Source organism: Macaca nemestrina, chromosome 15 (genome assembly GCF_043159975.1).
Source record: "Macaca nemestrina isolate mMacNem1 chromosome 15, mMacNem.hap1, whole genome shotgun sequence".
Taxonomy (NCBI): Eukaryota; Metazoa; Chordata; class Mammalia; order Primates; family Cercopithecidae; genus Macaca; species Macaca nemestrina.
Genome location: NC_092139.1, coordinates 114,712,407 through 114,729,792, shown reverse-complemented (window position 1 = coordinate 114,729,792; position 17,386 = coordinate 114,712,407). Strand labels below are relative to the sequence as shown.

The following is a 17,386-nucleotide window of genomic DNA, read 5'->3' as shown; positions in this document are numbered from 1 at the left end:
CTGGCATTGCTGTTCTTACAGATGTTCTGTGCAGGCTGGAAAAGAATGAATATTCTCTGTGTGCTGGATATGGGGGTCTAGATATGTCCATTTGGCCAAACTGTGCAGTGTGCGTCCTCCCAGATCTTGCTAATTCTTACGTGCTCGATCTACTGTATTAGTCGGTTTTCATACTGCTATAAAGAACTGCCCGAGACTGGGCAACTCATAAAGAAAAGAGGTTTAATTGACTCACAGTTCACCATGGCTGGGGAGGCCTCAGGAAGGAGAAGTACCGAGCAAAGTGGGGGAAGAGCCCCTTATAAAACCTCAGATCTCATGAGAACTCACTCACTATCGGGAGAACACCATGGGGGAGACCGCCCCATGATCCAATCACTTCCACCTGGTCTCTCCTTTGACACGTGGGGGATTATGGGGATTACAATTCAAGGTGAGATTTGGGTGGCGGCACAAAGCCTAACCATATCACCTACTAATCACTGAGAGACAGGAAGGCTGGTGCTGGACTGTGTGGGTCTAAATCCCAACGCTGCAACTAACTAGCCACAAAATGGGAAGTGCCTTATGGGTGGTTGTGAGGGAAAATGAACTAATATGACAACGAAGCACTCAGAACAGTGTCTGGCACTGACAACCGCCACCCCTCTCCCATCATACTTATGTACATGTGCAGAAATATGGGGTCAAGGTCATGCATTCCAGATTAACTTTTCCCTGGTAAACGTATCCACTGACAGTGATACTCTTTGTCTCTTAGGAATGTTTTTTGCCTTAAAAATCTATCTCATTTAATACCTCCATGGCTATTACACAGCTACATATGGGCTACAGAGCTACATAACTATTACTTTGGTTAATATTCTTCTGTTGCATATCCTTTCTACTTGTCTTCTTGTGGTTTAGGTGTCTTGCAAGCAGCAAATAGCTGGATTCTGTTTTTAAATCTAATCTGACTGGACAGCTATTTTTCTTCAGAAGATGAGACACATTATTCTCCTTTTTTCTGGCCTTTCTTCTTTCCTATGAGACTTTCTCTTCTCTTTCTTATTCAGTGGCTTCACTCTCATGTCTCTATAGGTAATTTCTTTCAACTCATCTTTCTGGAGATTTGTTTATTATTAACAACATCTCATCAATGCTGAAAAAATCCCAGCCATAGCTTTACAAATATTGACTTTCCTCCACTACATTTTCTCTTTCTAGTTCTATTTTTTAAATTCTATCTTTCACGTCTTAATCTGCTGTATTTTCAGTATCTCTCTGTGTTGCCCAGTCGGTAATTTTCTCAGCGCTACATTCAATTCTAAATAACTCTCTCTTCTCTTTTGTCTAATGAGATTTAAATTTCAGTGACTCTGATTTTGACTGCTGGAAGTTCTCTTTGGTTCCTTTTAAAATCTGTGACTTCTGGCCGGGCACGGGGGCTCAAACCTGTAACCCCAGCACTTTGGGAGGCTGAGGCAGGCAAATCACAAGGTCAAGGGATTGAGACCATCCTGGCCAACATGGTAAAAGTACAAAAATCAGCCAGGCATGGTGGTGTGTGCCTGTAATGCCAGCTACTCAGGAGGCTGAGGCAGGAGAATCACTTGAACCTGGGAGGTGGAGGTTGCAGTGAGCCGAGATCGCGCCACTGCACTCCAGCCTGGGCAACAGCGAGACTCCATCTCAAAAAAAAAAAAAAAAAATCTGTGAGTTCTTTCTTCAGAGTCTTTATTTTAAAACTGTTTATTTCTCCTTAATGTTTCAAAGTTACACATTGTCTGGTTCCTTTCAAATCGCTGTTCTAGTGTCTCAGGTCTCTGGGTACAAATCCTCCTAATGAGAGTAATCGCTAACATTTATTCCCGGCGCACTCCTTCTCCGCTTGGTTTGTACTTCGTCTGCCGTGAGGTCATCTGCAGACGCCTCTTCCCATGGGAACGCCACAGGCCTGTGGCAGGAGATCATCCCTCCAGGGCAGAAGTTCTCAGAGGGTAGCCAGCCAACTGCTGGGGGTCACCAGACCTTTCAAGGGGTCTGTTACATTGAAACTGCTGTCATAGTAACACGAAGGCATGATTCACCTTCCTCGTGGTGCTGACATTTGTGCCGGTAGTACACAGGCAGCGGTGGGTAAAACTGCGGGCATGCTGGCAGCAGGCAGGGCAGTGCCCTCACCACACTCACCGTCACTGTCTTCCCAATAGCACATGCTCACGGTGTGAAAACGAAAGGCTGTTTCGCTTAAGGATGCCCTGGATGCGGCGGGAAAGGTCACTCATCTTACTATTAATATTGTGTTCAGCCTCAGCCCTGAACGACAGGCGGGAAGAACACGGAAAGCCCGAGGGGCAAATCCAGAAACAGAGGCTTCAAGGAGAGCACTTGGTGCGCGGGCTTCAGGTGTGAGCTGAACTGAACACTTTCTTCAAGAAACATCATGTTTACATGAAAGAAGGACTAGCAGACAAACCAGTTATTCAAACGTGGGTCTCTGGAAGATATTTTCTCAAAAATGAATGAGGTCGGCCTGTCACTTCAAAAGAAACAAGGAACTGTGTTTGTTGCCAATGATAATACCTGAGGTTTTAAATTAAAATCTGAATTTTGGAAGACTTTTGTCTGCCACCCTGGGCCTGACAGCTGTTTCTTATGAGATGGTGGGTCTAAATCCCACTTATAATACCAACAAATTTGATCATACGATGAAACGTATCAACATTTAAAAGATCCGTACACCTCAGTCAGCCAATATTTTCCAAATCGCCAATGAATGATGCTACAGAGCCAATATATGGGTAAAAGATCCTATCGAAGTATAAGACAGGCCATCAACTTTAATGTAACTGAGTATAAAACATTCACTGATCAGGTTTCAGATTTCATATCGCAACTAACCTTTTTTAAGAAACTACCATTTGTTGAATAGTATAGTATTAATGAAAAAAGAATCCAAAATTCCCTGAAAAGGCTATTAAAACACTTCCTGGCCACACATGGTGACTCATACCTGTAATCCCAACACTTTGGGAGGCTGAGGCAGGCGGAGCACTTGAGGTCAGGAGTTTGAGACCAGTCTGGCCAACATGGTGAAACCCTGTCTCTAACAAAAATACAAAAATTACCCGGGTGTGGTGGTGTGTGCCTGTAATTCCAGCTACTCAGGAGGCTGAGGCAGGAGAATGGCTTGAACCTGGGAGGCAGAGGTTATAGTGAGCTGAGACTGCACCACTGCCCTCAAGCCTGGGAGACAAAGCGAGACTTCATCTCAAAAAAAAAAAAAAAAAAAAAAAAAAGACACTTCCTTTTCCAACTACATATCTAGATAATGCTGGATTTTTTTCACATTCTTCGGCCAAAACAAAAACTACCACAACAAATTGAATGTAGAAGTAGATATGAGAATTCTTCCCCTATGAAGTTAGACATTAAGGAGATTTGCAAAAATGTAAAACAATGCCTTTCTTCTCACTAAACATTTTTATTTTGAAAAATGCAATTTACCATAAAAATATTACTTATAATAATACATAATGGGTTTTTCGTTGTTTTTTTAAATAAATTACTAAGTATTTTTAATTTTCTCTATTTGAATTTCTAATATGGCAGTTATCAAGAGAATTAACCCCACACAAACAAAAGCTCTTCGAACTCTTAATAACGTTTGGAATGCAGAGTCCAAGGCACACAGGCCTGGGCGTGTCCACGGCAGAGGTCGTGTCTCTGCTCTGGGCAGCTCTTGATCTCCCTGCACGGGACTGGCTTCTGTGATCGCACCTTGCCAGGGCAGGAAAGCCTGCACTCCTAGCCATGAGGCGGCCTGACAATTCCCTCCAGTTCACTAGCGTCAGCCAGTGGAGTCAGCGCTGTTCACTCCTGGAGGACCTCGCTGCTGCTCTTAAGGAGTCCCACAATGTGTGTTAAACAATCTTTGTTTAATACCGCGGATACGGTTTGGATCTGTGTCCCCACCCAAATCTCATGTTCAGTTGTAATTCCCCGTGCTGGAGGCGGGGCCTGGCTGGAGGTGACCGGATCATGGTGGGGAGGGGGGGCAGTTTCTAATGGGTTAGCACCATCCCTGCTAGCGCTGCATCAGGAGACCTGGTTGTTTAAAAGTGTGTGGCACCTCCCCCAACCCCTCCCTCCTGCTCCGGCCACGTAAGACGCACCAGCTTCCCCTTCACCTTCTGCCATGATTGAAAGTTTCCTGAAGCCTCCTCAGCTATGATTCCTGTACAGCTTGTGGAACAGTGAGCCAATTACACCTCTTTCTCTATAAATTACCCAGTCTCAGGTACTTCTTTAAGCAGTGCAAGAACAGACCAATTACCTAACGTTTCCAGGCATTTGTCGGGAGAAGAGTGGTTTGCTCTTTTTCCTAGTTTGCCGTCTATCTGAGGGCTAAAAGCCTCCTCTCCCAGCACTCTGTCCCTCGCCTCCATCAGCTGTCCTCTACCCCTGCTCCATCCCACCAGGCTCTGAGCTTCTTGGGGACAGAGGGGTGATAATGATTCACACCCCAAAGTCTTCCGCCTCTCTGAGCACCTGTAGAGGGCAGGTGCTTCACACATTCTGGCCAAAATGACAAGGTTGATGAATTACTGAAAACAAGTAGAATATGGAATCTCAAATTGAGGCTCCAAGGTGAGTCAAAAACATAGTTATGACTATTCAGGACATCCAAAGATTAAAAAAAAAAAAAAAAAAAAGATGTGGTTTCTGCCCTCTAGAACTTCCCCTGCAAATGGAACTCACTTCTACGTATTTCAGCCAGGAAAGGTCATAGAGCAGCCAACGTGGGTTTTAACACAAGCCATGTCACCTGGGCAATGGGCCTCATCTCTCTTGGTCTCAGCCTTGTGTGCTGGGTGTAACCGAGCTCCAACCTGTCCCGGGAATGCCCACGCCAGGAAGCACCATCACGGTGGAGACACTGTTAGTTCCTCACATTCATTCCCATGGTGACTACCCACCAATCACAGAAACTGTGGGGCTAGAGGCCCTTTAAGATCCTCTTCCGGGTGAGGAGGAGCCCCTGGCACATGGTTCCGGTTCAGTGGCTCCACTGAAGCCTCTGCAGCAATGGCGTGGACGGCTGCCACAGAGCTGATGAATAAACACGCCCGTGAAAGAGCACTGGGAACGACCGGCGGAGGCCAGGCTGAGCGCGCACTTCAGAAAACCAAGAGAGCGTTTCCCCAAGGGGTTCAATCAGGGTGATGACGTGATGAAAAGGTTGCTTGAGGAAGATGGTTCCAGCAGTTCCAGGAAGAATGAAATGCAGATAGTAAGACCAAGAGTAGGGAAAGGAGCTAAGAGGCAGAAGCAGCCAGGTCCTCCGGGAGCGGACACGCCGGTCCGCATGTTGCCTTGGTTTTAAGTGAGTACATGGCCTCATACTTCTCTGAACTTAAAACAGCGGCAGTGCTTGTAAACACTGAACAGTCCCCAGGAGGAGCTCTGCTCAGGCGGCCTTATCTACGGGAATCACAGCTGAGCTGCCAAGTCCCCTGGATGGTGGGCACTGACATCCCTCAACTCTTGCTCCTGGGAGGATCACGTGGAATCCGTCGTGGCAGGTGAGAGAAAGATGAACAGCTGCCACGGGACGGCGATGTGCCATAAACACACACGCCAGGAAAGCATGATCCCTTACACTCATCCGCCCTGCCAATAAACCATTTCATCAGGCTACAAATCTCAGGTGAAAAATGAAAAGCCAGCATCGATTTCATTGTACAGTGGATTTTATTTACAAATAGAGGCCAGATAATCTTGTATTTAAATGGCACAAGTCCCATCACTCACCATCAGAGAAGTGACATTTGAAATTTATAAAGTTTTGGCCGGGCGCGGTGGCTCAAGCCTGTAATCCCAGCACTTTGGGACGCCGAGACGGGTGGATCACGAGGTCAAGAGATCGAGACCATCCTGACTAACATGGTGAAACCCCGTCTCTACTAAGAAATACAAAAAAACTAGCCGGGCGAGGTGGCAGGCGCCTGTAGTCCCAACTACTCGGGAGGCTGAGGCAGGAGAATGGCGTGAACCCGGGAGGTGGAGCTTGCAGTGAGCTGAGATCTGGCCACTGCACTCCAGCCTGGGTGACAGAGCGAGACTCTGTCTCAAAAAAAAAAAAAAAAAAAAAAAAAGAAATTTATAAAGTTTTACATTATGATTCAATCCTTTTTCTAAGAGGGCAAAAAGCCGAAAGGTCTAGGAGAAAGAATAAAATGTACGAAAATATTAGCAAAGGAGGGGACATGATAAATTGGTGCTTGGGCCAAAATATGTCTCTAGTGGGCACATTTTTCTTTACAAGGAACAAAGTAAGTCACGAGGAGTCTGGACCAGCCAATAGATGCAAGGTTTCCATTCTCCAACTGTACGACAGACTTCTACTTTCTCCTTTTTCATTCCTACATTATGAAAAGTAACAGCAAAAACCACGTATCTTTCCTTAACAGAACCTTTCAGCTAATATATTCAAACTAAACCTGGAGTCTAAACCTTAGACCACAGGCTATAAAAGCCATATTCTGACGATTTCGAATCAAGTAGATGAGCTGAGACCTCTTCACTTAGGGATATCAGGAACAACCTTTACCGCAATGGCTCAGGAAAAGTCAAGCCCTGCTAGGCAATGCAGATGACAAGTGACAACCCCGTCTCCGTCTCTCTCAGATGAGGGCCCCCCTTTGAGCCGGGATAACAAGGATGCTGGTAGAACATGCAGAACCTCCCAGGAGGCCCAGCTCTCAGCAGAGGGCCACCTACATGTGAACACCTGTGACGGCCTTGGCATCTCGTTCCTCAGAAAACGATTATCCACCCAAACCGTGCTCTGGGCTTTCACCTTCCCCTGCCTGACAAGTCCTGCCTGCTCTGTCAGCAAAATTCACTGTCCCATGAAATCTACTATTTCCCACCTTTGGGGTCGAGTGCCTTCTGTCCCCTCATGCCATACTTACCCGTCTACCCTCCGCCCCCAGTGAGCTTCCGGAGCAGGCCTCACCCTTACTGGCCACTATTCCCAGGTGTGGAGCACAGCACCTCACAGGAAGCGGGTGTCTAGAAAGGATGTGCCAGCCTCAGATAAACTAAGACGCCCACACCCGCTCCAGGGCCTGTCCATCCCCCTCAGTCATTCCTCTGTAGTATCAGCTGGCTCCAGTCCTCATTCCTGACTCGCCTACCAACAAGGCCCTTCCCAGGCACTGTGTGGAATTCCGCCCCTACGCCGTTCCACAGGATCGGCCCTGTCACTGGGAGACCTGTGGCTTTTCTACAAAAATCTCAGCCACTAACCCTAGTTAGTCTCTGCAGAGACCCGCAGAGTCCCCACTGTGGTGCAGGGGACTCCTACCAGCTCATGTTGCTCTCCGGGAGCAGGCACGGCTGCAGCGCCCCACGCACGTGGAGCCCTGGCCACCAATACTTCAGGACCAGGGCTCACGGCCTGGTGTCAGAGACCAGGAGCTGCGGCCCCCGATCTGAGGCCCTTTAAGGGGGATCTCTCTTAGGACAGCCAGCCACACACATGCAGCTACCGTGAGCCTGTGCCCCATTTGGTGGTGGTGGCTACAGTCTGCAGGCAGCAGGGGATGAGACTCTGCACCTCCCTTCCTGCCGGGCCCTCAGCAGGACACGGTGACCGTGCCCAGAATGAGGGGCACACACACTGTGTCTCACGCTTCGTCAGCCCGGAGGGGTCTGTGCTATTCCAGATGTAGGAAAGTGAGGCTTCAGGAGAGACTGCACGGCCACGCTGAGACTCAGGAGCAGCCCAAGGCCTCAAGCTCTCTTCACCGCACGGGCTGTGGACGTGGGCTGTGTCCCTGTGGGCGCGGGCGCTCACCTGAATGCCGTCCAGCAGCTTGCTCATGCACCAGTAGGTGTCGGCTTCAATGTTGCGCAGCACCTCTGCGGGCACGCCGGAGACGTCCACCGTGTCCACCTCCTCTGCCTCTGGGCGGCGCCGAGCATGCAAAAGACAAGGAGACTTAGCCACACGGGACCTTTACTCACGAGGAGGCCCACGGAGGAAGAGAGCTGAGCCCACATCCAGCTCCCCCCACCCACTCTCATCAGTCTAGCTAAATGACTCATGCAGCCTTCCACCTCATCACTTACTGCTTCTCAATCTTAACACCTAATTAGTTGCAGATAATTAATATTCTGAATCCTCTACAATTAATTAACATAATTAATACATTATAAATTATTGCTTCTCAGGCATTTCACATTCTAATAAGAGAGAAAATAGAATATATTACTTAATCCTAACAGATCTGAAAGTTTTTTCAGAAGATTTTGAAAACTCTGCTTCTGATATATTTACATATTCATTTGGCAATCATTCCTCTAAAAACCTCTTTCCAAAGTTAGAGTTTCCCAAACTACACTGGGTAAATACTTCTATGCTAGGATCGAAAACCCCAGAAAGCCGTAACACAGATGTGCTTCAAAGATAGAATGGACAATGGTGCTCTAAATAATTTCCTTCTTAAAGTACAAAAAACCTAATGAGAAAACATAATCTAAAAGTTTTTAAAATGCAAAACAGATGCCTAATTGAAACAGCTTATCAGATATTTGAACAAACTAATTTTAGATCCTTACAAAACTGCTGTCATCCAGCAAAATACTCATAAATGTTTTAAAAATTATCTACCCTATTTTTAATTTTTTTTTTCGCTTTAGTTTTATTTGCATGGCATCTTTGCAAGGAAAATGTTCTTTAAGAAAAGAAACATTTCAGCCCAGAATATATTTAGAAAGGTTTAAGCAGATAAACATCACAATCACGATAGGGATGTTAACGCTGCCGGTGTTGGCCGGGGGCTGCTGATGCGCCAGGCCCTCTCCTGCGCGCTGTGAACGTGCGCGCTCATTTCAGCTGTCACCACTCTGCCGTCACCACCCTTGAGCCCTGACAACAGTGGGGTAAAGAGGGCAGGGCCGTGGCTATGCCAAGCAGCCTGGTACACACCGGGAGGAGGGTACTAGATGCAGTGCCACCTACTGGTCCCAGAACCCAGGTCCCTAAGTGCTCCCCGAGGACCCAGAGGCCCACCTCACATTCGTGTTGCATACAGTCCTATCCCATCGCGCTGCTTCCCAGCTGCGGCCCTGCACAATGGCTAACTCACACTGAAGATCTGCACAATTGCTAACTCACACTGAAGTGTGACTGGAAGAGACGAGGTGACACGCCACCTCCCACGGTTCTTGGTTCACCCCAGAACCAGCAGGATAAAAGGGGAAGAGCGCCTCCGTGTCTGACCCTCCAGCAGGAGCGAGCAGCTGGGCGCTTGAGGGTCTGGACAGGGAGGTGACAGCCCGGGACACATCCAACATGGCGGGGCCTGTGGGAACACGAGAGGGTGGGCGGATTCCAGCCAGTTCGCGCATCACTCCTCTCTCTGGGGTGGTGGCGGTGGATCCTCAGTCACTCCATGGGTACTGCTTTGATTGGGTCCTGGGTTTTGTAAACTGAGAGATAATTCAACCGCCATAAAATCCACTCTTTAGCGTGTGAGACGCAGTGGTCTTTAGTAGGGTCACGAGGCTGCACAAACGTCACCACTAGTTCCAGAGCCTTTCCGTCCCCACAGAAAGAAACGCTGGACCCTTTAGCGGCCGCTCCCCACTCCCCACCCCGCGCCTGGCAACCACGAACCTGCCTGTCTCTATGGAGTTGCCTATGCTGGACATTTCACACTGCTGGAATGAGGCTCTGCGGCCCTCTGTGACCGGCTCCTTCTCACTGAGCACGATGTTCTCCAGTCATCCACGTGGCAGCCTGTGTCAGTGCCTCACTCCTCTTCACGATAGAGCCGCGCCCCCTACGGCCACGCCACCCCCCTACGGCCAGGCCACGCCGCGTCTCTGCATGCCTCAGCTGGTAGACCCTGGGCTGTCTCCACTAAGGGGTAACGTGGACACAGAGCAGGTCCCCTGTGTGGGATCCATCCCCGTACGCCAGGCACCAGGCACAGACATGAGTGACAGATTCAACGCTCTCAAGATGCTCATGAATTAAAGGGGAAAACAAGAGACTTTAAAGATTGAAAACATCCATGTTAGGCGTCAGTGTTACCCAGTGGCATGGAGAAATGTATGGGTTCCTCCTGGGACCTGGCATGCGAAGGACACCGTTGTCCACAGTATACTGGGTGCTCCCAGGCCCTCACTCTCTTGGCCTGTGTTTTCACCCCAGAAGGCAGGTCCCAGTCCCCCGTTCCCTCAAATGTGGGGCTAGGATGACAAGTGCTGCTGGCTGACCATGGCTCCGTCCCCGGACCCTCCTCCCAGGCAGGTGTGTCCATGACACTGGCACTCTCCTGGGGGCTCTGTCCACCCACCGGCCCCCTGCAGGGCTGCAGGCTCTCCCTCCAGCAAGTGGCAAGGTGTCTGGCCTTAAAACTCTGCTGGCCCAGGAGCCCGGGTTGATGTGAGCACACTGTCTGATGAAGCCCTCACAGGGACTCCCAGGGAAAGGCCCTGTCTCCCAATTTCCCACGGCAGCCCAAGGTGGGAGGCGTTATTTCCACCAGTCCACAGATGCAGAAACTTAGGCCTCCACACGCTGATCAGTGTGCTTTGTGAGGCAATGGCGGGAGTGAGCAGGACAGGCCTGCCTGGACTCCAAGTCCGGCCCCCTTGTAACGCCTTTCCTACTGGAAGGAACGCCAGCAAAAGCCAAGCATGTAGACAGGCATGTGAGTGGTCTCCCCAGGGCCCCAATTCCTCCCTGGGAAAACAGTCTGGGCAGAATCAACTCAACATTCTGCCGGCCTAGAGCAGGTCTGATTTTTATTGCATCTCAGGGAACTGAATCAGCAACAATAATCAGCGGGCTTCCTCGGAGAGGTTTCCCATCGACCTATCCTCTTTCAAGGGCCTTCCAAGCACAGAGACATTTCCTCAGGGATAATAAGAGTAAACAGGGAACCGAGGCCTCTCCAGACCTCCACAGCCTCTCCCGGAGGGCACAGACGCAGCTGGGCTGTTGCAGCTCTGATTCGCAGAGCCAGGGGTGCGTGAGCCAGGCAGGCCTCGCTCTCTGGGTCTGTTTAGCTGGCTTGTTATTTTATCTGAGGAAATGTCAGTGGCCTATTCTAGGTGTCATTTCTCACAATGGGCCATTTGTTACTCTTCAAGGTAATGAAGTAACGGCATTTAACTCAGAGAGGCCCCCGCCGGCGATTTGTCTTCTACATGCCAGGAGAATTGGAATTACCCTTATTGTTAGAATGAGATAAATATCCCCCGCCACAGAAAGCATCCCCCACTTTGGCAAAGGCACACAGAGTGGCACAGGACACTCTGGACTCCAGGCTGTGACAGCAGGGTCAGGACCAGGACAAGCTGCAGAAAATACTCCCGGGCTGGTGTGTCTGGCCCCTGGGGAGACAGCCTGGGAAGGTCCAAGACCACCCAGAGGAGCCCTGGCCCTGGGTGTATGGCCCAGACTAACTGCAGGCAAAATCAGGTTCTCCCTGGCTTCCATCTGTTAGACATTGATCTACAAAACCACCTGGCCCAAGGACTAGACAGAGTCCACTGTGGGGTGACAATGGTCTCTGAATCAAGACTCTGAGATGTCCAACAGCCGTGACAGATTTTAACCCAAGAACTTCCCACTCAAAGGTACACACTGTCCACCAGGCACGCTGCCACCCGTGGGGCAAGGAGGGACGGAGACCGAGAAGGGAGCAAAGTGGAACGAGGCACGACCTGGGAAGCCTCGTGGCTGGGGCCCGCATCGACCAGCACTGGGATGTTCACAGCCGGGCAAGCCACAACAAGGAGGACGGATTTACCTCCCAAAACGTGTCACTCCATAGGACAGCAGAGATGACAGCACTGACACCAATGGAAAGAAAGATTTTTCAGCTAAGATCACAAATGAGGAAGGAAAACACAGACACGGCAATTCCAAGCAATTCCAGGGTTCAAAGGAAGAAACAAGATTCAAAGGAAAAAAATGATCAATACACAGGTGAAAGCAGAGGAGGGAAGCAGAACCAGATGCCAATCAACGGAGGGCGGGGCCTAATGACATGGCAGCCATGGCTGTGGCCCTGGGGGTGAGGGTTGGGCGAGGGGCGCTCTCAGGCCCCAGGGCCTTGGGAGATCTGGGCTTAGAGATCTGAGCCATGGGAAATCTGAAGCCATGCCCAAGCTGCCTCGAAGCAGCTGGATGCCAGGAGGTGGATAATTCACAAGGCACCCCTGGACTGTGGTGAGGGCGAGGGCAGATGTCTACAACCTCAGCTTCCTCCCAGCCAGGAGGGACCGTGGCAGCCTGGGAGCCATGACAGAGATGGACCACTGCGGGGACTTTCGAAGGTGACATTTTTGCAAACACATAAAAGCAATGAAATTTAAACCAACGTGTTTCCACATCTGAATATGATTCTATCTTTTACTTTTCTCATTTAATTATAAACATTAACACCAGCGTGTATAACAGTGCTCTGGAACTGCATTTGGCCCTTTCTTCTCCTTCATCAGTCACCACACCTCCATACAGGGGGCAGCCCCGTCCCCCATACCCTGGGGACACCAGGTTGAGAAGAGTGTGAGTCCTGACCCCAGTCCTGACCAGGGTGGCGGGGTGGCGAGTGCACAGGCTAACCCCAAGGGGAACCCGGAGGAGGCAGAAAAGGCTCTCCCACAGCCCAGGGCAGAAGGTGAGCAGGCCCAAGCGGACCACAACAAAATGTGAAGTCATGGGACATAAAAACAGACGCTGAATTAAAAACCATCTCACTTGCCCTCTTAGACTGTAGAAAGGCTTTGGGGGATGATTTAACTAACCTTCTTTGAAAATGCTGCCCTGCTACAGTGTGAAGGGAAAAAAACCAATTTGTAAAATAAGCCCACCTTTATCAACAGCTCCGTTTACATGGAAAAGTCTACGACTGCATCTACATTAATCTACACAGAGGAGCATCATCCAGGGATGCCACACACAGGGAAGTCCGAACACTCCCGCAAGGCGGGGGGAGTGGGGCGGGAAGTTCGTGCTATTTGCTGCAGAAGGGCATAGAGTAAAAGGGAATGTGAGTTTTCACAATGAGCAGTTATTTCTGCAATACAAAAATAAACAATGTTTAAGCCTTTAGAACAGTTTAAATAAGGCCTGTCTTCTCCTCAGATAACTACCCCTAGAGCAGAAGATCCCACAGGTGGCGGTACTGCCCTTGTGAATGTTTCGAGAAACCTTCAGGGCATTTGGGGGTCAGAATGACGAGGGTGAGGGGTGCTGCTGGCATTCAGTGGGCAGTGTTACAAGGTGGGGAGAGCTGCACAGTCACCACGTCCAGCCTGAGACTCCACCAGTTCACGTGGACGGAGAGATGGATGAGTGGACAGATGATGGATGGGTAGGTGGGTGGATGAATGGTGGGTAGATATACAAAGCTAAGTTTTTGAAATGGAGGATATTTAGCCTGGTTAGGAGAAAAGCACACAGGGATATAATCGCCACTCTGAAATATGTGAAAAGCTGTTTTAGGGAAAACAGAGCAGAAATTCTTGGCCCCTCTTTCCACATCCAGAAAACAAAAAGGGTCAGAAGATTAAAGGGACAGGGGGATGAATGACTCAAAATCCAGATGGTCCCGGTGATGAAGGTTGCCCACCCAGGACCGCCGGCCACACAGTGAGGACACCTGCCCACCCAGGACTGCCGGCCGGGCAGTGAAGACACGTGCCCGCTCAGGACCACCAGCCACACAGTGAAGACACCTGTCCACCAACTGACAAGGCACTTGCGTGTTTCCACAGCTGGCCTTTCTGCATGGGAGCCCACATGTCCACACATGATTCCACTCCATCCAAAAGCCCCCAGGGGGGTCCATGCCACACTGCACAGGTAAGGAGGCTGCAGGTAACGTGCCCAGATCCTGCGCTAGGAAGTGGCAGAGCCTGGCCGCGAACCAGGTCTCTGCCTGATTAGTCTACATGCCTCTAATCGGGTTCACAGCAGGACCCCGCATGGCACAGAGGCCTCTGACTCGGTAAGAAGCGTCCATGATGGAGCCTCCCTTGTGTAGCTCCAACTCCAGGCAAGTCTAATTCCAGATACGAAACAGCTCCTCAGCCACGCCATGGGCGCCTCTCCTGTCATTCAGCAGAAGAGCCTGTCACCACAAAGCCACCCAAGCTCTGGGTCTCCTAAGCGGCTCATTTCCCTCATGGCCCCCCACCCCACCTCTGTGAGATGATGTCAGTCTCTGGAACTGGAGTAGAGGACTGGAATCATAGCTTGTAATTACCAGGAGGTGCACTGGAATCGTAGCTTGTAATTACCAGGAGGTGCACTGGAATCGTAGCTTGTAATTACCAGGGGGTTCTCAAGAACAAAGAGGCTTGACGCGGGTTAGGTTCTCCCTCATATTAAACCACATGGAAGAGCTTGGTACTGGGGAAAGGGGAAAATCCCTTCAATTTAAACAGCTCCTTTCACTTCAAAGGATTCCAGGACACTGGTACCAAGGTATGGAAGCAGTCACCTATAGCACAAATGCTGTGGGTAAGAGCCAGCCCCCACGGGGAGCGCGGGGAGGGAGCTATTGCCGTTACCACCACATTCATCACCTGCACGGCACAAACCCTGCAATAAGCCTCTTCACTTAATTAGGAGCTTAACTGGTAATCAAAACTGTTCTGTTTTATAAGCAAGATGGAATTGCTCTATGGAGCTCACCTTTTGCATTTCCCAACGTGGGACTTTTAAATTGGAAACTCCGGCACTTTGGTGAGAGAGATTTGAACAGTTCATTACGTAGATTTGGGTTCCAGGACGGAGAAGAAAGTCCTGCCTTGGTGAGAGTGGCATCACAACTCAAGACTATAAATTCGCAAAACTCTTTGGTTCAGCAAAAACCACTAACGTTATGATCAAATGGCTCTAGCAGCGGAAATGTCTAATTCTAATATAGATAACGTTCAACTCAATCAAGGTTACACAGACTGACCACAGTCACAGCTGCCGACTCTGCTTCATGGCTGTAAGCTTGGGCCGTCCGCCTGCAGCCCACAAGTGCAGGCATGTGGTGGGAGGGCGAGACGTTGGCAGATGATTATCACAGGATGAGGACAATGCCCTCAGCATGGCTAGGTGAGGTGGCAGCATCAGGCCAGCTCCAACAATCAACTGCCATTCCCAAGAGTGATCCCAAATGATGAGAACCAACACACTCTTCTCACCAACAGCATGGCTGCTTCCCATCCCACCACCCGCAAGCTGACCCGCAGCCAGGGGTCTCCAACCTCAAAACCCAAAGCAGGAGGCCTCAGGGCCTGGGAACAGCACAGTGTCTGTGAAGCAGCTGGTCTACTTTTTGTATAAAGAACTTGGTACCAAATTCCACATGGAAAAAGTCTGTAGACAACACTTGGGAAAAGATCAACTGTGGGATAGATACTGCGGTAAAAAGTGAAAGAAATCTTCTGTATCTTTCACCGTCCTCATTTTGATGAGGCCACTTCTGCAAAAAGCAAAAATTCCAATCTCATAGCATTCTGGTGGCTTGATCTTCAATGTTTCAATACTGCTGTGACTAGAAGTTTTGGTTCACAGAAAAGCTATTTGTTGAAACAGTGATTTCTTCTACTAATAGTACCAAACACTTCCATGTGGGAGACACTGTGGGACGGGGAGAAAGGCAAAGACGAAACAAAGAACATCTTAGTGCCTGGAAGAGAGGCTGTCCCCATGCGCTCCTCTGACTCATCGACTTCATGCACTCTCCCGATGCTGTCGACGGTCTGTTACAGAGAGACGCAGCTCACACAACCACACCATGTGAGCTGGAACCTACCAGGTGGAGAATGAATAGGGTGAAGGGGCAGAAGGTACAGAGGTCGGCTAGGCTGAAAAGCATGAGCACAGAGCCCCTGGCATTCCAACCAAGCCTGGAGGGCGGCAGGATCGGAGAGAGTGCAGGTGATGGGAAAGAGGGCAGAGAGTTCGCAGACGTAAGGAGGAGGAAGAGGTTGTGGGAAGCGTGATGTGGAGGCCCCCGAGACTTCCCTGCAGAGGCCCCTGAGACTTCCCTGCAGAGGGACGGGGAGCGCCGGAAGACAGCTGTGTGTTCGAGTGGTGCCCTCGGCACAGGGCCCCAGGAGAGTGCCGTGGCTGCAGGAGGAGTGAGAAGCCAGCCCACCACGCATGGGCAGGTGTCAGGGAGGGACGTGATGTGCATTCAGTGCTGTGGAAACGAGGTGGGCACAGGCGGGTGGAGATGCTGCCACCTGGGGCCTGCTGGCCCAGCACTGCTGAGGCACACGAGGAAGGTGTGGGCCCACCACAGCTGCCCCTCCAGGTAGCAAACACACTGCCGGAGAACCAACGACTGCACCATCACGCAACCCCACACTGGGCCACAGGCCACGGGGACGAGATGAGGCAGATGGCGTGCCTGCTGCCGAGATGTCACCCCTGCTCAGGGCTCTGCCTGTGGGTATTAGTTACTAAATAAATTCAGTAAGATTCACCAAGCCCACCAATAAAACTGGCCAAGATCCCCAAGTTTAAATATTCCCCCACTGATACAAGTAACAAGAAACAGACCCTCTGAAACACAAGGACCACTCAAAACACAGTTCTCCATTCGCTGCTCCAGAGATGACGATGCATTCTGCAAAACAATCTGACAACGCACGTCAAAGCCTTTAAAATCCACGGAGCTCTGCTGAGCCCAGACAGTGCACCCAGTACTGAGATGGGGCCATCGCAATCCAGGAGAAAAACAGTCCTGGGCCCTGCACGTCCACAGCTCATGGTCTGACAGGGGAGTCGGCAACAAGACAAGGCCCCACAACAAATGAGAATGGGCGGGGCACCCCGTCCCCAGAGGTCAGATGGCAAAATGGCACGCTGGTGTGGAGAAGGTGCCCTTACACTTTACTGTTAATAACACAACGAAAACCCAAGAAATACACCCACGGAAAAACACACTGCAGGTTACTCTGCTATTCAGATGAGGTGGCTAGCATCCAAAAGTGCTGGCTGACTGGAAGAGCTTGCTGCTCTAACTAACAGACAATCCAGCTTTCACTGACAGCTCCAGCAAGTGACTTTGGTTGGAGCCACTTACAAAAACCTGCGTCCCTTTCCTCACCAATCCTTGGTCTTCGACAAATCACTCTGACGCTCAGCCCCAAAGTTCTGCTCCTGTTTGGGTACCGCTTACAACCCAGCTGGCAGCCCCACCACTCAGAGCAAGAGCGGGCATGCAGCTCGCCAGTGCCCAGCGTGGCTGCGGCCCCTGTCGCAATCCTAACGAGCCTGCGTGAAAGGTTGGCTGTGGTCACTCACCAGGAATCAGGTTGGCAACTCGACCCCTCAGCCCTCAGTGCCCCTGCTGGCCCATCCATC

The 17,386-nt window shown here is 50.3% G+C and overlaps 1 protein-coding gene across 8 annotated transcripts in view; it reads right to left on the bottom strand.

Moving 5' to 3' along the window:
- Positions 1-17,386, bottom strand: part of LOC105489792 (TBC1 domain family member 22A) — a 414,387-nt gene that overhangs the window by 188,452 nt on the left and 208,549 nt on the right. For all 8 annotated transcript variants that reach the window (XM_071080773.1, XM_071080772.1, XM_071080767.1 and 5 more), the window contains one exon: positions 7,847-7,956. In XM_071080773.1, the coding sequence (XP_070936874.1) occupies positions 7,847-7,956 (110 nt within the window). The remainder of the gene's footprint in view (positions 1-7,846; positions 7,957-17,386) is intronic.